The 25264-nt window shown below is 34.1% G+C and overlaps 1 protein-coding gene across 9 annotated transcripts in view; it reads left to right on the forward strand.

Moving 5' to 3' along the window:
• The window catches only part of LOC145942533 (dystrophin, isoforms A/C/F/G/H), a 429734-nt gene that overhangs the window by 118786 nt on the left and 285684 nt on the right, over positions 1 to 25264 (forward strand). For all 9 annotated transcript variants that reach the window (XM_083049357.1, XM_083049358.1, XM_083049354.1 and 6 more), the window contains one exon: positions 150 to 255. In XM_083049357.1, coding sequence (XP_082905483.1) covers positions 150 to 255 — 106 coding nt within the window. The remainder of the gene's footprint in view (positions 1 to 149; positions 256 to 25264) is intronic.

Consider the following 25264-nt stretch of genomic DNA (forward strand, 5'->3'; position numbering starts at 1 on the left):
GTTTGAACGTCGCATCGATTATAGACTATGCGCTGCGTCATTCTGTTGCATGCGGCGGGAACCACGGTTTCGCGTTAGTTGCTGTATATCTTACGGCGGGGGTTATTAACCTCGTAATAATGTCCACGTCATTTTGATTTATATTGCAGAACGTTTTACGGGAGCTGGAGCAAAAGAAACCGCAATTGGACGAGCTCGTTCACACGGCCGAAAACTTGCGCGCCGACACGAATCGACAGCAGTTGCATGGCAAAGGTAAGTTCTTTTTTTTGTATATCGCGATTGTGTATTTTAACAATATTAACGATGCATAAAGCCGATAGATATTTCGCCTGATTGCGGAGAATAATGGATGCAATTTTAGTATTTTCTTTAGGTGTAGCTATTTTTAGATAATTGATATGCATACATATATAATGTTAATGCATTTTAATTTGATAATCAACCTAATTTTATAATTGTTTCGTAATGCACACAGAATTGAGAAATTCTGAGTAATTATTTCTCCGATATATGCTATTTTTAAAAATGCTTAAAATTCTTTCTATGTAATTTTTACTACTGCAAAGGAAACTGCATATAGTTTTATTATTAAAATATAGATTGTAAAAAGTGAAGAATTGAATACCTACATTGTTTTTTGAAATAAATTTAATCAATAGATTTCCATCTATTATTAATTGAGCGTGCTTATTACAAAAAAATGGAAAAATTAAGCTTACAAATATATATGTATATACAGTGTATTAAATTATGCATAAATTTAGAGATATATTTTATATTATTTCTTTTTTTTACATTTTGTTAATCTACACTTTCTTTACAAGCATTGACAATGATTTGTAAAAGAGTAATTTAGTTTACTATTGATTTTTATTTGTGCCGGACGCGAATTTTTTATGAGGTGAATAATGAAAATATTTTCACGCCAAACATTCGATAAGTGCATTGGGATCTAATGGATTTAATGAGTTTCTGTCGTCATAATTGATACTGGAGAAGCAATCCTGCCTGCGTAGCACTTTCCGCAATCGGGCGAAGTTTAGAAGTTTAATTATCGGCTTTGATTGCTCGCCCGAAGACTGTAATAAATTGCAGTAACTGCCGATCGATGTAAATTCGGTCTGCAAATTGTTTTGCGATTAATTGTCATATAATGATTTATCATTGAATGTCAAACGCGAGCACAATACATCATGAAAGGCATTAACACGGTTTTAACCACAAAACTTTTCATAATACGCGATATCGTTTAATTGCGTATTAACATTCTATCACCATATATCATCACTATCTATCACACTGGTTGTAGATATATGTATATACTGATATGATTTATCGCAAATGAAATATACGTCAAGATTGAACTGCGTAATCAGATCGTCAGAATTATATTAATAATCCACGATATATATCCGTACGTTTTTGAACAATCAGAATTAATCAATTTGAAAATTCCGTTCTCTCACGCTTCTACAGATTCTTAAATTCCACGTGAATAGATGCAATTTAAAGTCAACGAAGAAGATTACTCGCGCGAAGCCGCTAACTATTTCAAGCCTCCCGAAATGTTCTCTTTCCCCATCGGGCATTGTTCGTACTATATTAGCGTTGCAGTGCTTGTCAGACGCGGTTCTACACCACGTGTTGTAACAAGACGATCCATTATTTTCATTATTTATGAAAATAGGAAATACTTTTTAGAAATATTTTTATACGTCATATCTCTTTGCAGTAATTGAGCTTGTTAATTTTAAATAATTATTTAATTTAATTTTAATTTTAATTTTAAATAATTATTTAAATAGAGTTTTTTTAAAAGTATGAATAAATATATTATTCATATTTCATAAATAAATGTATTATTATTAATTTTATTATTTTTTATTATTTATTGTTATTTAATTTTATGATTTATTTTTATTATTATCATTTATAACTTATTATTTATTAATAATTACTTAATATTTGATTATTATATATAATTCCTTTACGAAAAATGAAGTAGAGCAATTAGATAAACACAAATTCTGATTTATTGTGTTCGAAAGAAAAGTAATACTCTTTAAAAGCACATACGACGGCGCTTTTAATAAATCACATCGATCTTAGATCTGTTGAGCTTTTTAGTGGCGAAACTTATCATGTCGGTAATCATTCGTTAGCAACTGGACTTTACTTGGGGTTTACGGAGTAAATTTTTTCCTTTGACCATAGATTATACTGAGGTAGCGTGTCTGCCTTCTGGACTTGAAATGGCTTAACACGCGAGATTAATCCTTCTCGTAGCGTAACATGCGCATATATCAATCTACTTTTGGGACTTGGTTATGCGTCTTGTCTACATTGGATATAATAGATACTTTCTACTCAGCTATATTTTCTAATACTTTTTATATTTAAAATGAAACAAATATATTTCTGAGTACATTAATTAAAAATAATCTTAGGAAGCTGTATTACACAACTAAATAAAAAGCAGATAATTTAAAATTATCTAAAAGTCAATTTTTCGTATCAAAAACATCTCCAATTAAGCATTTCTCAAAACTGTATATGAATTGAAAACAAATAGATATCCAATTACTGATAATGAATTACTTGTGAGGAACGATCGATGAATCGAAAGATTAAATGATATATTGCCGGTTTCACGAACATTTTTCATAATAGGCAGGTTATCAAGAAGGCATATATGCAACACGGAGTGTTGCCGTTGCCTGCCGGACTTTAATTACGAACACGAAACGTACGGAACACGCTATCATCCGCACATTTCACCTGCATAGATTACCACGTTCTTCCCCGGCTATACGCTGGTGGAGCTGCTTTAAGTGGCGTTAACTTGCACGTCTTGGAATTGCCTGGCGAAGTTGTCGGTATTCTCTCAACCCGTTCCTACGGCGTTTTAGCCCTTTCTAATCAGTGTAGATTTATGCGCCTCCAAATGCATATACGATGCATCACTGCCGTATCATGAGTCTTGCGCGCTACGAAAAATTCGTGAAAAAAGAAACGATTTGATTCAACACTTTTTTTTGGTAAAAATGATATGATTTTTTAAATTCAGTTTCTGAGATAGATACAAAAAATTAATTACATATCTTGATCAAAATCTTAGATATTAATATTTTCAATTTAGCAACTTTTTTTATATTTCATAGATGCAACATGTTTTCTGTAAGTGCGCGAGAACCAATAGAATTCTATGATCATAAATTTTTTATTTGCCGCGTTGAAATTTTTCGTTTCAAGAGAAACTTGAAACTTTTGTGTAGTCTAGTTTATATATATTTGAGTATGTATGTTTGTATGTGTCAGTACACAACATATATGCATTAATATTTATTTATCAATAAATTTTACTTTAATATCTCATAGTGACTTTAAGATAACTCTGAATTATATATATATCCCGAGAAATTAGAAATAGTTCAACAATGTAATCTACTGTGCATACGTTTGCATATTTCATCCAGCGCTCGGCTCGTAAATCAAGAATATCAGGTAGATATAATACATTTCGGCCACATAATGAGTTAATTGCCGCTGGGTATGGAATATCGCTACCGGTTACGGCTAGTAGCTCTTACAATTTGCCCAAATAAGCTCAGCAATTTATGTTCATGCTGGTTGGGAGTTTCAGAAATCGATTTGTCTCAGCATAGTTTAGGTTCGTTCGTGCTGCTCGGTGTTGTAACGGGGCGTAATGATCGATACTTGCTCGCGACATTCAGCGTTATACGATTAGATATTCGATGAAGGTCTTTGATTCTTATCACGAGATTTCGGGCAAATTTATTCAAGGATATGCGACTCGAGAGCGAAATCGTAACTTTCGCTTGAAGATATTTTAGGGGATTTTAGCCAGCTATACAAGTATCCGAGCGGATATTTTCCACGAAAAACCGACTTATCGATTTTCCTTCAATCGTTTTCATACCAGCTGCCCACCTCCCACACGTACCTTGCCTTCTATTCTTCGAAAGGTACCTAGGTAAATCCTACTAGCACGCATACTCGTCGCATCGATTCCTCCCTTGAATTCCGTATTCACTACTAGCACTCCTATGACTTCCCTGACGAATGAGTAGAGAGAACGAAATGGAGGAAAACGTCTCGAGATAAGCCTGCCGCCTGTTTCTATCCCCGCAGCTAAGGCGCCCTCGGCTTTCCGGGAGGAAATGGCTCCTCCTCGCGTTGCCTCCACGCGTAGTCTCGCTTTATCAGTGCTGTTCAAAATTAAAACCGATCAATTAGTCCAACGCCACGGTCGTTATTACATTCTGTTTGCGACTTTGAGAAATTTCCTTGTCGTTTTCAAATTGAAATACTTTGCGATTAAAATTTGCTGCCACATTATTCATTATGTATTATAATTAATGTATGTAAAATCTTCTAAAGATTTCGTATAATAGATTTCTTACATAAATTTGGATATGATATATAGACGTCTTATTTAAACGCAAAAATATCGAGAGTCTATAAATGCATTAATATATATATAATACATATAAATAAAGTATAATTAACATCGATATCTTAATGTATGTATCTCAAACATTTCACGATAATCTGGAAATTAATACCTGATACTTTGGAGAGCCAGTTTAGATATCACAAGGATTCCCCGTGAGTAGATCGACATTACTCCCGGATATAGATTACGAACGCGTATATATCGACCACAGTAATATGGTGGTGCGTGAGATAGTTTGACTGATCCACACATCAGGAACGTATGCAAGGAGCACTTCAAAGCAACAAATATGTTTGCGTGCACACAGTATCTATTACAGTTTAATGCTGGCAAGTTAAAGGGATAAAGCGTATCTCTGTAACAAGCCTTATTCTTGGTTATACACAGTTGCGATACGATGCTTCACGACCGTGTAATACGGATTTAATTGTTTGATGTTACGATGCTAGGGATAATAGTATGAAGATAATGATATAAAAATAGTATGAAGATAGATAATATAAAAATGTAATTTGTCAAATTAATCTTTCCAGTCATATTTTTTTTTCTTAAAATTATTTTCTATAGAATTATTTTTTCACGATAACGTGACGCAAAATCCGTATCTTTGCCAGCCTTCGTAATTTTACACTTTGTTTTTCGTCTCGTCGCTTCATCCAATTCACGTAACACGAAATAAAACTGTTATTTTGCGAATGGGTTTCCGTTTGCTGCTTCTGCTGTGAAAATGTACTTCCAAAAAATACAGCGCGCGATCGTATGATAGATGATTGTTAAACTAATAAATCCAGGTTTTGGGATTACACTATAAATATTCGACATAATTGATATCTTTGCCATAGAAATATTTTCAACGTGATTTTTGCTATACGCTTTGACAATTGCATTATATTGTATGATATATTGACTTTAACATTTATCACATGGCTGATAAATTTTCCTATGACAGTTTAAAATTTTCTTTGACAGCTGTTAAGATACATTCTAAATATCGTACAACTTGTTGCAAGTAAATGCAGAATCCGATATCTTTAGTGCATGTCATTTTATAATAGAATCGATGAGTTAGCATATTTTTGCAGAGCAGTTTGGTCGTTACGGACCAATGGTTATTCGATTTTGGCGCGTTTGCGGAACAAGAAAGACTCAGCAGAAAGATAAATTTGCTTTTCGTCATGGTTTTATGTGCATAAAAGAAGAGCTTTACTAAAATATGATCGAGTAGTAAAACATATAAATATTTATTCAATTAATTTCTAGATGCATTTTGTGGATGAATGTGGATATTATAAATTACAGAGAATAGTTAAAAATTAAAAATATTCGTGTGAGAAAAATTTATTAATTCTGAATATTTATCAGAGGATTTTGCGAAAAAAGGTATTACTTAAATCAAGAGGTGATGTTATTTGTAAAATGCAGAAAGCACGAGAGAATGATTTTAGATATGTGTTGAAAGCAGATAAATATTTTGCAAGACAGCGTTAACGATAATTTCCAAGTGAAACAGTAACATCTTTGGTTTCATGAGGAGCATCAACGTAATTCCTGTCTTGGCGCGTGTTACATTCTCCTACATCCTACGTTCTTATCGTCGCTTCAAAGAGCGAGCACATTTCGACTAGTAAAGTGTGTAGGTAGAGATAAAGTATAATAGTGAGAAAGTGTCAGTATAGAGTATGTAGAGTTCTAGATATTTTCTTTTATTTACTAATTGTTGGACGAAATTTCTGGAACCGATTTTTATTTAAAAAAGTATTGGAATAGTAATTACTATTATTATAAACAATTAAAAATGAAGCAGTTTTTATGAATTTACGAAAATTTCAGAATTACAAGTATATTGTATTCTTGTTGTTCACTTAAAGTTGAAAAATTTTCTGTAGAGTTGTGCTTCGCGCGATAAATATCGATTAAAGATATCCTTAAATTTATTTATTTATTTTTAAATATTGTAAAAAAAATTCCCTAATTTACTTCGTGCTTGAATCATATGTAGTTTCTTTGACAATATATGTATCTAAAAAATATTTGTATAGTAAAATAATTACTATAAAATTAGAGTACAATACAATTTCTATAAATGGTGTAGTAAAAATAAAATAATTTTGTAGCAATGTTTTTTTGACAAAAACGCGTTAAGTATAGTTATTTCGATTACTATTATTGTAAAGTAAATTCGAAGAAAAAGAAAGCTTTTTTGCAACTTTTTTCTGCATTTTTATTTAGAGAGAAGAACTAAAGAAAAAATATACGTAAAAGAAAAATCAAAATAAAACTCGACACTCGCGATATTTCCGGATTAAAATTAAGAGCAAATGTTCTAGGACATGTATAAAAAATTACTAGCAAATACCGAACGTTTTCGTATAGCGTGATGTAGCACACATTGCGATACCGTGAAAGCGCGGCCACTTTATTTCGAAGTATGTTCTAATAAGTTTCAGACCTCTCTTTCTCTCTCTAGCCTTCTGCGGTCTACGTAGCTACAAGCATTCTCGAGTTGCCCTTTCTGTGCTCGTTGTGTTCTCTCTGCAGTAATGTCTCTCAGAAAATTTTGCGACCGACTTTTTCGTGGTGAGACTACGGGGGGACAAAACTTTGCCGCTTGCATGCGCGTTGTGTCGCGTAGTTGTTGTCGTCGTCGGGGCGATGCCGCGGCACTCGAAGCAATTACTCCGAATCTATGGCGACTTAGGAGAGTTGCGGTGAATATCGTCCAAATTATACGTACTTACTGTTGTAAGGTAGCGTTGTGCAAGCCGAACGTCAGGTTATTTGGAACTTAGCTGCTTAATTGGGTAATTGCTTAATTATATCAATTAGTGCGAGGATCGCGCGCAGAGATATCTGCTTCTGGCATTTATCTTCGCGATACATCGGCATTTTTTTATTATTTAAAGTAATCATAATCTCGATTTTTTTTAACGTTAACGTTAAATAAAAGAAAAAAATATTGAAAAAAAAATTCTTTAATCAAATTAATTTTCTTTAATCCAGAAGAGTTAGTTACCAAGGTAGATTTTCCTCGCGATGAAAGCGAGATCCTGAATATAAATAATATTTTAATTTCTCGTCTCACATATTATTTGATGCAGTACGCGTAATCGCGATGTTTCCGTTGAAATTTGTATACACTACGAGATAGCACGCATTGCAGATGATATTTAACTAATTAAAGACTGCTTGTGATAGCATGCTCAGAAACTTTACAATTTAGCATTCACGCTCTTTGACGTTTGTTACATTTCAGAAATTAAGTTTCTTTGCAGTAATTAGTTACTAGAGATATCTTGATATAACTAAAGGAAAAAATCTCATAAATATAGCTATGTGAACCTAGCACCCGACTTTTTAAAAATTAATTTTTTAAAACGGAAAATGATAGCATTTTGTTTGTAGTAACAATAATTTCGTTTGTAGTTTTATCAATTAATAAAAAAATGTTTTTAAATGACTCGCACCCGACATTGAGATATCGCAAATCCGCTTTTTTAGAATCGTTTGTAGTTGTTTGTAGTGATTTTCCTTTCGTTTGTAGTTGAGCGGTTCAAAAGTTATAAACAATATTTAATTCGTCCAAGAGGTAAATTTGTCAATTTTTAAGATTTTTCAAATCCGCTTGCGCAGTCTTCTTTAGAATCGTTTGTAGTTGTTTGTAGTGATTTTCCTTTCGTTTGTAGTTGAGCGGTTCAAAAGTTATAAACAATTGTTTATTCGTCCAAGAGCTAACTTTGTCAATTTTTAAGATTTTTCAAATCCGCTTGCGCAGTTTTCTTTAGAATCGTTTGTAGTTGTTTGTAGTGATTTTCCTTTAGTTTGTAGCCAATTGTTTATAACTTTTGAACCGCTCAACTACAAACAACTACAAACGATTCTAAAGAAGACTGCGCAAGCGGATTTAAAAAATCTTAAAAATTGACAAAGTTAACTCTTGGACGAATAAACAATTGTTTATAACTTTTGAACCGCTCAACTACAAACGAAAGGAAAATCACTATAAACAACTACAAACGATTCTAAAGAAGACTGCGCAAGCGGATTTGCGATATCTTTAAAATTAACAAATTTATCTCTTGGACGAATAAACAATTGTTTATAACTTTTGAACCGCTCAACTACAAACGAAAGGAAAATCACTACAAACAACTACAAACGATTTTAAAGAAGACTGCGCAAGCGGATTTGCGATATCACAATGTCGGGTGCGAGTCATTAAAAAATTTTTTTTTATTTATTAATTGATAAAACTACAAACGAATTTATTGTTACTACAAACAACTACAAACAAAATGCTATCATTTTCCGTTTTAAAAAATTAATTTTTAAAAAGTTGAGTGCTAGGTTCACATAGCTGTCGCGTGCGAATAATATTTTATTACTTCATTAATAGAGTTTATTATTTAAATATTTGTAAAAAAATTGTTGTAAGGAATGATAACATTATTAATGCTATTATCGCGATATTCGTCGAAATTATTGAAACGAGAAATAAAAGGGTGCAGAGATGAAAAGAGTTCGGACGCGTTACTATTGTCGCTTATATCGGACGGATAATCACTGAAATCGGCTGACCAGTGCTACATTTCTATCCCTAAAAAGTTTTATATCATATGACATCATGTATATATGAGCGTTTCGACAAAATTATTTAACAAATCTCGCTCAAATGAGTCATATTATACGCGCATATAATATGCAATATAATGAGAAAGTGATTTTTTCCGAGTCTGGCGATTAATCAGGGATAGAAAGTAGCACTGGTCAGCCGATTTCAGTGATTATCCGTCCGATATAAGCGACAATAGTAACGCGTCCGAACTCTTTTCATCCCTGCACGCTTTTATTCCTCGTTCGAATAATTTTGACAAATATCGCGATAATAGTATTAATAATATTATCATTTCTTACAACAATTTTTTAAAAATTTTATTTACAAATATTTAAATAATAAATTCTATTGATAAAGTAATAAAATATTATTCGCACACGACGAGCTATGTAACCTATAGCACCCGACTTTTTAAAAATTAATTTTTTAAAACGGAAAATAATAGCATTTTGTTTATAGTTTTATCAATTAATAAATAAAAAAAATTTGTTAAATGACTCGCACCCGACATTGTGATCTCGCAAATCCGCTTGCGCAGTCTTCTTTAGAATAGTTTGTAATTGTTTATAGTGATTTTCCTTTCGTTTGTAGTTGAGCGGTTCAAAAGTTATAAACAATTGTTTATTCGTCCAAGAGCTAACTTTGTCAATTTTTAAGATTTTTCAAATCCGCTGCGCAGTCTTCTTTAGAATCGTTTGTAGTTGTTTATAGTGATTTTCCTTTCGTTTGTAGTTGAGCGGTTCAAAAGTTATAAACAATTGTTTATTCGTCCAAGAGTTAACTTTGTCAATTTTTAAGATTTTTTAAATCCGCTTGCGCAGTCTTCTTTAGAATCGTTTGTAGTTGTTTGTAGTGATTTTTCTTTCGTTTGTAGTTGAGCGGTTCAAAAGTTATAAACAATTGTTTGTAACTTTTGAACCGCTAAACTACAAACGAAAGAAAAATCACTACAAACAACGACAAACGATTCTAAAGAAGACTGCGCAAACGGATTTGAAAAATCTTAAAAATTGACAAAGTTAGCTCTTGGACGAATAAACAATTGTTTATAACTTTTGAATCGCTCAACTACAAACGAAAGAAAAATCACTACAAACAATTACAAACGATTCTAAAGAAGACTGCGCAAGCAGATTTGCGATATCTCAATGTCGGGTGCCAATTATTTAAAAATTTTTTTTTTATTTATTAATTGATAAATCTACAAACGAAATTATTGTTACTACAAACAACTACAAACGAAATGCTATCATTTTCCGTTTAAAAAAATAAATTTTTTAAAAGTCGGGTGCTAGGTTTATATAGCTAAAGTGTCGTTTATAATTATAGACTGTTGAATCTCGATTCATACTACTTCAAAATGTCTGACTAATTTCAAACTGTACTACTAAACATAAAAATAGATTTGAATTTCTTAAAATCTGTTATTTTGCTCTTTAATAAATTCTTAGACTAATATATTACACATAATTAATAGTTCCATTTAAAAATTAGCACTATTTAATCTTGATTTACACTACTTGAAATAGGCCGACTAATTTTGAATTATACCACTAGGAACGAAAAATTTGATTATTTCTTATAACCTCTTTTTCTGTGTAATAAATTCATAAATTAGTATGCCACATAGTATCGTTTATAATTATATACTGTTGAATCTCGATTCATACTACTTCAAAAAGTCTGACTAATTTTAAACTGTACTACTGATCATAAAGTTAGATTTTTATTTCTTAAAATCTTTTATTTTTTTCCGTGTAATAAATTCATAAATTAGTATGTTACATAAAATATCGTTCATAGTTATATACTGTTGAATCTCGATTCATACTACTTCAAAAAGTCTGACTAATTTCAAACTGTACTACTGAACATAAAGTTAGATTTTTATTTCTTAAAATTTGTTATATGTATATATATATATATATATATATATATATATCATATATATATATATATATATATAATATTAATAAATAAATATATATATATTATTTTTTATTAATAATAATATTTAAAGAAATTAATCGCAGAAAACATTTAAGTTTATCAAGATTAAACAGTGCTAATTTTTAAATGGAACTATTAATTATGTGTAATATATTAGTCTAAGAATGTATTAGAAAGCAAAATAAGAAATTAAAGTCTAACTTTATGTTCAGTAGTACAGTTTAAAATTAGTCAGACTTTTTGAAGTAGTATGAATCGAGATTCAACAGTCTATATAATTATAAACGAAACTTTAGCTATGTGAACCTAGCACCCAACTTTTTAAAAATTAATTTTTTTAAATGGAATAGCATTTCGTTTGTAGTTGTTTGTAGTAACAATAATTTCGTTTGTAGTTTTATCAATTAATAAATAAAAAAAATTTTTTAAATGACTCGCACCCGACATTGAGATAACGCAAATCCGCTTGCGCAGTTTTCTTTAGAATCGTTTGTAGTTGTTTGTAGTGATTTTCCTTTCGTTTGTAGTTGAGCGGTTCAAAAGTTATAAACAATTGTTTATTCGTCCAAGAGCTAACTTTGTCAATTTGTAAGATTTTTCAAATCCGCTTGCGCAGTCTTCTTTAGAATCGTTTGTAGTTGTTTGTAGTGATTTTTCTTTCGTTTGTAGCTGAGCGGTTCAAAAGTTATAAACAATTGTTTATTTGTCCAAGAGCTAACTTTGTCAATTTTTAAGATTTTTCAAATCCGCTTGCGCAGTCTTCTTTAGAATCGTTTGTAGTTGTTTGTAGTGGTTTTTCTTTCGTTTGTAACTGAGCGGTTCAAAAGTTATAAACAATTGTTTATTTGTCCAAGAGCTAACTTTGTCAATTTTTAAGATTTTTCAAATCCGCTTGCACAGTCTTCTTTAGAATCGTTTGTAGTTGTTTGTAGTGATTTTCCTTTCGTTTGTAGTTGAGCGGTTCAAAAGTTATAAACAATTGTTTATTCGTCCAAGAGCTAACTTTGTCAATTTTTAAGATTTTTCAAATCCGCTTGCGCAGTCTTCTTTAGAATCGTTTGTAGTTGTTCGTAGTGATTTTCCTTTCGTTTGTAGTTGAGCAGTTCAAAAGTTATAAACAATTGTTTATAACTTTTGAACCGCTCAACTACAAACAACTACAAACGATTCTAAAGAAGACTGCGCAAGCGGATTTAAAAAATCTTAAAAATTGACAAAGTTAGCTCTTGGACGAATAAACAATTGTTTATAACTTTTGAACCGCTCGACTACAAACGAAAGAAAAATCACTACAAACAACTACAAACGATTCTAAAGAAAACTGCGCAAGCGGATTTGCGTTATCTCAATGTCGGGTGCGAGTCATTAAAAAAAAATGTTTTATTTAATTGATAAACTACATACGAAATTATTGTTACTACAAACAACTACAAACAAAATGTTATCATTTTCCGTTAAAAAAAATAAATTTTTAAAAAGTCGGGTGCTAGGTTTACATAGCTCATAAATATGGTTAATGGATACGGTATTATTTCTTTTTGGTTATATTAGAGATTCATAATCTGCTGAAGGTTGACAAAATAAATGAGTTTTCGTTGTCTCTTGAGAGAAGGAATATAATTCTTGAAATAAAAATATTTTTTTCATTTTGAAAAAATAAGTTATCCCTTTAGATTACGTTTTATTACATATACGGCGACCGTCATTTGAAATGGAATGATATCTTCCAACAGGAAGGAGAAAGAAAAGACCCCGGAAAGCGTAATGGAGAACTGTTGATGGAGATATTATGCCACTTTTATTACACGCATTAAAGAGGAGAAAAAAATGACAAAATTGTTTTCCCTTTATGAATTTCAAATATAATTGAACTAGCGACGTTATTATCCATTCCTTTAATTTATTTTTGTTTATAAACTAATAATAGTTTATTTATTTTCTGTTAGTTAGAACGGTTGGACTGTAAAAATTTAATTACTATTTATTTATTGGATTTATTGGAAATAATAGAAATAATAACAAATTCAAAAATTGTGTGTGATTTCCGTCTACAATGAGATATTCTATATATTCCATGCTTTTCTTCATGTCTTCCCATTAAGGAAATGACTCTTATTCAACGATTGATATATTCTCGACACGTAGTAGATTCACGGTAATTTTACGGCCGTATCGTGCGACCATTTTCATTTTCGGCTCCGAGATTTCCGCATACTCGTTTTGTCGATGCATAAACCATAAATCAGCGCTGCATCTGACGTTTGCATATCCTCGCGCATATTCCTCGTGGAAAATAGCTCGCAATCGTACGCATCTGTTTTTCGTTATTTTTAGTCAATTCGATAGGCTTTCAATGTCACGTTGCGTTCCGATATTTATTTCGATGCTGAATCTCAATCTATACGGCCGAGGAAACATCGAACGGAATTTTACATTTGTGCATCGCAATAAGTCTGGCATCTTTCTGAAGCGAATAAAGGGAAACGCGAAAACACAAAAAGAGGAGCCGGTAAGCTCATTGTGAAATCGCTGAAAAATGCATCTCAAGAAAGCAAGGATTTTCAACGTCGGTAGAAGTGCCAAGAATTGTCGTTCGTTCTTAAAACTTTTAGGTCGTGTTTGCATTGCGTGAGTCTCCGCCAAATTTTCCTTTTCTTTTTTACGACACTCAAATGCAGTTAAGATTCTTAAAATTCACTACGTCATTATTGCGCATTATATATGCATATTTTTTTTTAAACAAAGATTCACTCAATGCAATGAAACTCTGCAATATGCTTTCACACGTGCGTATTGATTCGCATCTGATTTCTCTCACGTCGCAAACTCGATTCGCAAGTTATCGAGGATGTGGTGTTAGAACGCATCAGTATATCCTACTTGCCATTTTCTTTCTCGCTCTTGATTTCTTGTTCTTGGAGTTTATAGGATTTTCTCTATATTTCGAAATTGGCACTCATTTCTATTGTGTAAATCCATTCCAGTATATTAGCGATACTCGATTTTAATAACATCAGCGGAGAAACGTTAAGGCTATAAATTGTGTCTTCTCGCAAAAATTTAAATATTTTATTACGTAAAAGAAAAAAAAATATATATGTATAAATCTTTGAAAACAATTGTTTCGATTCTGAACCGTTTTATCTTCGATCAGCCTTTATTTTATCTTTCACGATATCCATTTATTTCCACAAATCCATTCGGTCAGTACTGTCGCGCCTTTCTTTGTGGTTTCTATCTCGCGCAAAAGAAATATCGCAAGATTTTCTCATGTGCTATAACTTGCAACGCCTAACAAGATGCTTTCTAGACTCTTTTTATAAAAGTGGTATAAGAGGCGCAACAAAAAGAAAGTTTATGATAAAGTCTCTGTTAACCATGAGTTTATTAACCCCTCTGTTCTTATTGTTAGATGAATACTTATTTTACAACCGGGATCCGGTTTCTACGAAATTTTTATTTCTTATATATTGCTTTTTTTTATTTATCTGTGCATATTTTTATTTATTTGATAATTTGGTCTTTTTAAACTGATATGTTTTTCACATTATGTTAAGTATTTTTTATTTAAGACTTTTTGAAATCATCTATTTAACGATTTTTAATTTGCAAATAGGAGTTTTATACATTCAGTAAATCTCATTACAACATATATTTTGGATTTTAATTCTTCCACATTTTTGCCTCATTTATATCAAATTTTCATATATGAAATTATAATGTGAAACTTGCTTAAATCGAAGATAAAATTTATTAAATATCTTGTAATATTACTGCTATTTCTACGTAATGTTTATAATATTTTATATAATATTTATTTTATTTATACGTAGTAAACGTAAAGGTAATTTTAAATTTGCATATTTTAATATAATATTTGATCATTTATATGTACATATATATAATGTATATTTGTGTAAATCATATATTCGGGCAGAATGTATAAATTCTACAACATATTTCTAACGAATATTTACTTTTCTTATTAATTCGCGTTATTTGCGAGTTTGTTTTGCTCCTCGCGTTAAAAGGTAACTTTTTCTACGACTTACCATCTGATAAAGGCATGGACTAGGTTTGTCTCTTGCTTCGAGGCAAAAGGAAAGGCCATTGCGGAGTTTTCAGAATGGAAGACGGTACTTTTTTGTATGGTCACCACCACACATCCGATGTACGTAAGGTCGCCTATTTTATTATTCGAGTCACGCGTATACACACGTATCGTATCATGCGCCATGTATTATTCACAACGTATTTATGTCGCCAGCCAAATATAAGGTTGAATCTACGGATGTACCGGTAAAGAAGCAGAGCGAACCATAAATTTAACTCAGAATTTTCTCGTTAAGCTTCAATTACCCTATTTTTCGTCCTTATCTCTTAATCCGCAAGAAATTCATATCCGAAGACAAATGTTGTTTTAAAGGTATATTGTTGTGTAAACATTTACAACGATACATAACGATGCGCAGAGTTTATTTAGAAATATTATTTTCTCTCGCTCATTTTGCTAGATTTTATTTATACGCTCAATATTGTATACAATTTGATCATAATACTTAGGTCTTTGATCTTTTTTCGCGAAATGTAACAAGTAACTTAATTTTTTCTTGATTGCAACATTAGATACGCGACATTTATTTGATATCCATTTGGAGAAAATGACGAACTCATAGATTTTGCTAAATTTTATCTTGAAAAGATGGCATACAATTTGCAGTGGCATCTATTGACGTGAGTTTATAGATAATAGAGGCAAACAATAGGGTTTATAGCGTCAGAATAAATCGTGACAAACGCACATCCGTCAAGTGCCAATGGAGATGAAAATCAGGGAAAATTCGATTATTCACATCACATCATCATGACATGAGTCCTGGGCAGTATGATCTCGACGAGAGCATTTGTATATATAAATACGGAGCGGAATGTGAAGCGCTCATTCTGCATTCGCGATAAAATTATAATAATACACATTAACGACCTTGTATTTCCGTGCATAAGTTTCATCGTAATGAATAATTCCACTTTAGCGATCCTCCAATATCCGATATATAAAAATTATCTTATATAAAATCCGAAATCCATTTTAGGTATTAATATTTAATGGGAAATTTTTTATTTCATAAAATATATGTGCAAATGTTTATAATTTTCCGCATAAATTGTATGGAGAAATTAATCGGTATTTACTTTTCTCAGCATTGTGCTTAATATAATTGTCTTGTTATGTTGGTTTTATTTTTTCGGACAAAAAATTTATATATTTAAAAATATTTTAAATATGTTTTTCTATTAATAGTCTTTATAAGATACATATGTAATCCATCGCCTTTCTGCATTATATCTTTTCTCGTTATTTATTTCGACAATATTACATTCGATTAGAAAGTACGCCGATTCCTGAAATACATTGGAAAATCCAATAACGTTAACGATTTTCTTCTAGATAAATGAGCCTCTGGTATGCACGACAGCGTTTCTGTCGGATGCACCATCGAAAACTCGCTCTTATCAAATTCCTTTCTGGTCAATGAAAATAGCCTGTGCTAAAAAAAGTCGTATAATGCATTAATGTGAAATTGAATGAAGTGAATTTAATTTTAAAACAGATATTGCACATTTCCATCAGTAACTTTTTCCTGTCCTAAACCCGGTCGGGAGAATCAATAGAATAGTACGAGCATAATCCGCGAAAGTGACGTGAAAACCTGTTGCAGGCAAGGTGAGGTGATCGTACGTCAAAATATTACAGTACAGCGTTTCAGGTACACTGCACCCGAGCTTGCAGTCGTCAATTTTTAAATTATTTGAAATCCGTGACGAAAATTTGATAGAACATTATTTGTAATTGAGTATTTTGTACATATATAAATCTTGACGATTAATTTTCTCTAACGTTAAATCTTTGCTAAAATAACATTTGTTTTAAATTTCATTTAAAAAATAAACATTTATTTGCGTTTTCGCATGTATTTTTATTATAACATCTGTTTGTGTTTATGATATTCGTCATTTGTTTTAATTTTTTATTCTTTTAGAAAAAAGTCTCTTTATTTTTCAAGTTTGTACAACGTGTGTAAAGATTGCGATATTAATTAGTAAAGAGAAAGTCGTGTGTGTGTGTGTATATATTTTTTATATATTATATCTATGACATGAATCTTGATTACATCGAAGAGTTCGAACTGGGATGATCAATCCCTAGGGAGAGTAGAACGTCTTTCGTCAATTTACGAAACTATCAAGATCATGCTCGAATCTGTCAGCAAAGGTAACGGCAGATTAGATATAGATACGGTGCTTAACTTTCGGCCATATAGCGTTCTGCATCGTGGAGGGAACGATCTCGTTCGTTGAATTTTTATAGTTATTCGCCATAGCAGCTGTAACGCCCTACGAGGCACGATAGTATTATTACGTTGGGAGCCCTTAAAATATTGCCCGGTCGTATATTTCATGAAAGTGGGCGATTTTGCTTCTCCGAGGCGGGGTGCGACGCCATTCTAGACGCGATCGAATTTTACATTCATTCCGTTCTTCTTATATCTCGATGACGCGGTTAAAAAAGAAATAAGCGCACGTTTTTCGCATACACTACATAAAATAACACTTTAAATATTAACACAGCATGACAGTTATATAATCTTCATAATTTTATTTCTTTTTTATATATGTCAAACTGAAATGTCATATAAATTTTATTTGCGCTCGCAACTCAACTTTACTATGATTTAAAAAGGATTTCTCCATTGTATTCAATTTATTCAACGAAAATGCTTACGAAAAATGTAAAATTTAAGAAGCGTGAAAGGCAATTCTATCTGTTTATAATGTGACAATAATAGAAAAATAGTTGTACAATTATATAAACTGTATATTTAGATAGCTAATATTAAAATAAATTTTTTTTTTACATTATACGAGTATTACAACACAGGATAAGATCTTAATATATATGTATATACATATGCTTTTATATAAATTATATATTTAAAATTTTTAAATTTTGCAAATATCTATTTATGTATTAAAAGAGAGAAGAGTGAACAATATCTCGGAATCGGATTATAATATTGATGAACGCTCTAATAGCGCATTTAATCAACGTATATATATGTTTGAGGGGTGTTAGTTTTATTTGTACATGTCGTATCGCAGCGGATTCGTATACGGATTTTGAGCTCCAATTTTGCTCCGAAATCAAATATCGAACTGAAATCACATTACTGGACGAGCCGGGGTCCGTAACCCGCAGAGCCCATATCTAGGTGTTCCGTCTTTCTCTTTTACCTCACCACTCTTCTCTGTCTATTTATCTACCTGTCCATTTATCCGTATCTCTCCTCTATCCTCCGCGACCACCATCGTCCATCCGAACGGGCGTGGGTTACTCACACATCGTTGCGATGCCTCCATCACAGCGAATGCCTCTTGTACGAGGACCCAACCTCACCTACACTATTCAACTTCTGGGTTTCTGCCCGGCTAATAAACGACCTTGGGGATTTGGTCCGTCTTGGTACCTTCGCGCCGAAGTGAAATACGTTCCTTTTGTTCCACCGCGTCTGGGTATTACCGAAAGGGATGCCAATGTCGTCCCTTCTTTCAGTACTTTACGAATGTCCGTCCGTAAGAGTGACGGAATCTCGCGGTATTTGCTGATGCGCAGGTCGAATTGCCGATCGTGTCGAAAGAGGGTTTCCCCGATTCCAAGGTCGCAAGCCGGTGGTGGCGGCTTCTCGACGTCAATAAGAATGACCTCGTTCCATCTATGTCCATTCGTACGATATTCGCTCGAGATCATTCTCCCTCCCACGAGTTTCCGTAGCATCAACCTGATGCAATGCACCCATTTTTTCCCGATAATTTGCTCTGCGATATTCAGGCGTGATTGATCGGCCGCATAATTGGAAATCGTCCTTCATAAAAACCTTCGTCGCGACTGGCGCGCATGATCCATCAATTTGCACTAAAACTTAGACCCTTCGTGATTTAGTGTGTTTCCGTGAAATTCCGAAAAATAGTGAAATATATCTCATATACAATAATAATTAATAGAGCGGAGTATAGAGATAATCATTACGTTTTTGTTGATTCTAGCAGTAAGAAAAAAAATGCGAAAAAATACTATATGAAATATTTATAATAATTATTACATGTGTATGATTGCATCATCAGATCCATGCGATCTTGCATTAAAACTTTTTTATCTCTTAAAGTCACATAAGTCACGGCAGCATTATTTCTACTTTACAGTATTTAGCGTTATTACGCAGCGTAACGAATTTTTACTTGTACCGTTTAAAATATTTATGAGTTCGCGAAAACATATTGTCGACGACTGCGATGAATTCGGCAACAACGGTACTTTCCATTATTGAAATACTATTGGATACAATCGGATTTAATGTGACCGCGACTAGAATTAACATATACAGATGCGTTTAAGCGCAATGAAACGTATCGAAATCGAATCCGTCGTTCTTTCTCTCGATAATTACTGAATCAATAGGTTCGCAAAATTGTTATCACAATGACGCACATGTGTACTTAGATTCTCGCAATTTCAATTAATGATTCGCGCGCTCGCATGGCGCGGTTAAGCAGCGCAAATTGCATGTACCACTCGTCGTTTCGCTTAATTTGACGAATCATTCATTATATTCCGCCGTTATTATACAAGTGCCCGCGCATTTTGATAATGCCCGATTTGAATTATTATCGTCCAGGCGTATTTTATTTTACAGTTACAGCGAGACGAATCCGAGCGCGGCGGCGCCGCCTTTTAATTTGACAAATCGCGTCCCTCGCGACGACCGAAGTCGTTATCGCGGTTGGGATTGTATTCTCTAATTGCGATGCGATACGGGGGGCAAAAAAAATTTGATAGCCGCAGATATTTGTTGCGCTTCGTAGAAATTTCGAGAATGCGCGCGTCTATTCGCTATCGAATAAATAAACGAAGTTATCTATTCGTAATTCGTTCGCGACTGCAATTCTGCAGCGGATTAAAACATTTTTCTATCGCCGTCTAATTCTATATCGCCGGTTAAAACCTATTAGATCGAATTCACTATTCGACAAAAAGGCCGCGCGCGGAGAGTTACCTATATACATTTCGTCTAGCTCCGGTGTTTCGAATTTTGGCGAATTTTGTCAGCATCTCTCATGTGTGTGCGCATGTATATTGATATTTTACGTGCTCCCTTTCGCTGTGCGAAGCGTTACAAATTTCGATCGTATAAATTTCTCTTGACTCACGTTCGCTGATACACAGATTTAAATTCATCAATTGCAATGTATACATAATTACATAATAATTTGGTGAGCAGATATGCGAAAAATTAATGTCTCATTTACTATCTCACTGAAATCATCATTCTGCGATGATAAATAGCGATAAATAGCGTGTTTATATTGCGATACCAAATGAGTATTTAAACTTGCCAAATAACGATACATTTCCAAATTTGTTTGAAACATAACGGCTGTTTTTCGTATATCTGACGCACTATGAATATATTTAACTATTATTTTTTAGTTAAACACGCATAAGATTCCATAATACTTGCACAGAGAGAATTTTCTTTTAGAATTTACCCTGAAAATCATGGTAATCTTTGGGACAATAGGGTATGAAAAGAATTTTATGAGAATTTCTCTGATTAATATTTATCACAATAAAAAATAATAATATCTATCACAATATAAAATATGTTTGATTAATATTTTATTAAAAGTATAGTAAAATTTATTTAAAGTATGGTAAAATTTATCAAACATATTTTTAAAATTCTTTCCATACCATATTGTTCCATGATTACCATGATTTTCAGGGTAAATTCTAAGAGAAAATTTTCTCCGTGTGCGTATAATAAAAATTTTTTATAAAAATATGCTTAACTAAAATTGAAATACCTAAAATACAATCGCGGGTTCACAAAGTATTCAGCCTTATTAGAAGCACGATTCTATATTATTTTCAGTCTCTTTCATTATATACCAATTGAAGTTTTGTAAAATTCTCCAATCTCTGCGTAGCGAAAAGTTAGTGTTCGTCAAACGTTCATTAACATAGAAATGTCATTGGTGTCGTGGTCGGTGCACAACAATGCCGATGAGTAATTACGCCTACCTAACGTGCATCGCGGCGTGTGAAATAACGGTTGAAATAACTAACCATCCCCGTACTTGCACATGCACTCGAACAAAAGATGCAAAAGAGAAAGAAATGCTAGGAGATAGGGGATGACGAAGTTCGAAGATGGATAGAGAAAAAGGAAACGAGGGGGCTGGATACTAGTGGCGGTCGTCAGTATCTACCTGCCGTGCCGGTAGTCGTGGGGGGTAGCGGCATCGAAGACAGGAGTAGGAAAGGGGGAGAACCTCTCCATCTACACGAGGACTGCAGATGGTGGTACTGGTGGTGGCGATGGATAGCGGTTGAAGGGTAGAGAATCGGAGGGTTCGCGGAATACAGCGGTGGCGGCGACAGCGACGGCGGTGGCGGTGGCGGTGGCAACGGCCGGTAGTGGTGGTAGTGACGATGATATGGTGGTGGAAGCGACGGCGTCGGAGGAGAGAGAGGGTGCGGCACCGGTTGACGGTGGTAGTGTCGGCGGCGATGGGTGGTGGGTGGCGGACGGGTGGTGGATAGAGATGGGTTGATGGTGATGGTGGTGGTGGTGGTGGTGGTGGTGCTGGCGGTGGCGTGGGTTGGTTGGTTTCAGTGTTCGCGCGGCCGCTCCCTGTCGCACACGGACGACTCACCCCGACGCTGCCGGCGTCGCGACGGCTCCCGCAATCGCCGGCGAAAACGTGCTCGCGGAAAATACGGTCGCGCGGTCGCCGCCTCTGCACGTCGCTTCGGAAAACTCGATTCGCCTACGGATGTAATTCGCTTCGCCACGTTTGCCACTGGTCCTCTCGCCGCGCCTGAATTTTTCGGGGCTTTTTTAATCGAGAGCCGGCGAGAGCGGCGAACTGTCCCTCTCGCTCTCTTTTTCTCTCCTCTTTTTTTTTTGCATCCGTGAATCGAACATCGCTGTGTAACACGAGGCGTCGTTACAGCCGCCTGCGACGTATGTGAAAAATAGTCCGTCTGTCACGTCGGTCGCTTTATCTGCCGGGGCTTTTTTTTCGGGGGAGGGGAGCTTCGATCGTTAGCACGTGGTCTGTGATAATCCTCGTGAAAGTGAGGTTGCTTTAACAAAGTCACCGATCGCTATTTCCACCTGTGGATAACCGTATGAAATTGTCCGGTGACTTCAAAGTACAGTGTATGCGTTTGATGATTCGTGCTGTTACGTGCTAGCTATGTGACATGAGCATGCGATTGTGCGCAACTTATTTTCGTCGAACAATTACTGTACTTCGATTAAAGTGATTCAATTGATTTCTCTTGCAAAACTGGGATGATGTGTTTGGTCGATTAACTACGTAACTACATATTATTACATAAATGTATATGGATTGCTATATACGTGTTTATGGATTGCTATAACGATATTTTATTTGGACATTGTTTTATTAATTATAAATCAGATTCGAGCTATTTAATCAAAAAATTATTATATTCTAAATTGGAAGACTTTGCGAAGCATATATATTTAATGATATTAAATGAACTGTGAAAATAACATAAAATAATCACGTTGACTGACCGTCGGTTTCGGTTCGGCTCTTAACACGTGGCTCGTGACAATCGTAAAAGTGTAGTATTTCAGCAAAATCGAGTGTTCCGAAGCTTGCATTTGTGGATAATCCTACGAATTATCTGCGTATTTAAACTGATATCATTTTTATGGACTGTTACATTTCATGGGGAGAATTAGCTCGATGCGTAACAACTTTACCTCTTTTTACCACATCTCTTTATCTCTTAAATCACATTTAGACGAAATATTTCAAACGTATTTTAAAATATTTTTTTGTGATGAACTTTGCACCGGATCCTTTATCAAGATACCTGTGATGATATTTTTATAGTATTATTTGGAATTACTTTTGCTTAAACTTTGTTTAATAAACTAAGTCGCGAACACACAAATGCAAGATTAATGAACAATTATAACTTAATATCTGCAGCAGCGAAAATTCTTTGTTGCTACAACGAATAAGAATATAAATTGTTTAAACGTGTCGTGGCTGGATTATAACGATCTAAAACCAACAAGTGTCTTAAATCAACAAGTTCTAAGTATCAAGGTCGGGTTAAGTCTATACAAGCGGAAACTTGCCGACGGAAAATTCTCGTTGTGGTGCTAATTGATAGCTGTTTTGCGTTTTGGAGAATCGCGAATAACTACGTTTTGCGCGATAAAAAAAAGTCGAGATATCGTTGTAGTTTTATTCCGGATTAGCCGTGAATTCTTCTCCGCGTTATAAACTCTGTAAAAATTGCACACGTGCGATTTAAATCGCGTGTACCGCGATCGTTGACACACACAGTTGACACTCGAAATATCGACAACGATAAATATTAGCTGTTAGTATAGAATTTGACTGTTGCATGCAAGTTTGCATACTTGTGTATCTCGTCTGTTATGGTTACGTATGCGCCAAGGACTCGTATAATTAATAATTCAGACCATGAACTGATTATACGAGGCTTATTTTCTCTTTCGAAGAAAGTATTCTCTACGCTCCATAAATAGGGGGAAATAACATATCATACATAATTATTCCGATTGAAGAGACTCGAATTAGTTGATATAGAAAAATTCAAACATAGAAATTGATTAAGATATAGCACAGAGAATAAGATGCTTTTAATACAAATATAAAGGACCGCTAATAAATATACAGATATAATAAATAAGATATACCAAAAATTGAAAAATTGATTTTAAGAAGTTGCATAATTTTATAAAAACGTTGCCTGTGAAGATGATTGCATTTGACTTTCGTGGAACAAAGTAAAATTATACTAGTTCTTCGTCCAATAAACATATCACGATAAATCTTCGTCTGCCGTGTCCGCGAAATCCCATCACGCGAGGGACCATTATTTAGCAGACGGAACGACATTAATTATTCCCGCTAAAGGATATACGACAAATGTGCCGCGAATTCCGTTTTCAGTATGGGACCTTCGGGATATGGCGTTAACCGTAGCAAATGTAATTTTTGGAGATAAAGACAGATTCATTCGATTGAAATTCGTTGAAAGGAGAACGTAAATAAACGTTAGCGTAAATCACGTTTCCCTACAAAATATTAAGCGAAATCAACAACAGGCGTTTTGCATTGTGACAACGCGAACTTTCAAAGGAATCGTTCGAAATTCGTAAAAGAGAACAAGAGTTCAGTTACAGAGTGGATTATTTGCTTGAGTGGACGTATAATCGAAATATAATACGTGTTCGTAATATCGAATTTGCTTTGTAGTAAACGGAAAAACTACGACATTTATTTTGATGTGACTCGAATTTCATTGAGATCACATTTTAGATTCTTTAGCGAAATGTTAGAATATCACAGATTTCTGGCAAAATAAATATAAAAGAAATATCAGACGCACTGTGTATTGATATATCGGCTTGTAATCTTTCTATCTGAAAGCGAAGTCGAATATTCGATCGGAGAAACTATCGTCACGGTACCGCAGAGAAAGAGAATTATCGTCTTATCATGTTCTCCATATTTTTCCGACGGTTCGTCCTCGAAGTGACGTATTAGGGATGATAACTGGATGAGAATCGAAAATATCAGCGTCAAGCATCTGCCGGAGTGAATTCGAGTGCCTCGATGTCGTCGATCTCCGGGAAGCATTAAGCTTTCCTGCTTACTACTACGCTACCTTTACCCGTCGACGGCGTCATCGAATTCCAATTATGTCGCAGCCTCGAAGAGGCTCCATACATGGGAGCAGCCCCGTTCCGGGTCATCCAAGCACGACCATCTCTGTGTCCTCCTCCTCCTCCTCCTCTTCTCACGAGATACAAACGAGAGGGATACCTTTGCCCGGAATGGTACCATCGCGCTCGATCCACGCCAGTCCCATGCATGGGAATCCAATCCACGGGTTCGTCAACCCTCTTGGGCCAGGCAGTCTCGTTCATCCTCCGCCTCTCGCACACGCGGCCGCCGCGTCCGGAATTTCTCATCATCCGCCAAACGTTCACCAAGGTATCGAACATCTCGCTGTAAACGACGGTTGCGTAATACTTTAAAGATCGTGGAGGCTGTTTTTCAACAAGGAACGCGTTATTTTTGGG

This window comes from Prenolepis imparis, unplaced genomic scaffold (assembly GCF_030444845.1).
Source record: "Prenolepis imparis isolate NDT839.2.m4 unplaced genomic scaffold, iyPreImpa1.0 SCAF_11, whole genome shotgun sequence".
Lineage (NCBI taxonomy): Eukaryota > Metazoa > Arthropoda > Insecta > Hymenoptera > Formicidae > Prenolepis > Prenolepis imparis.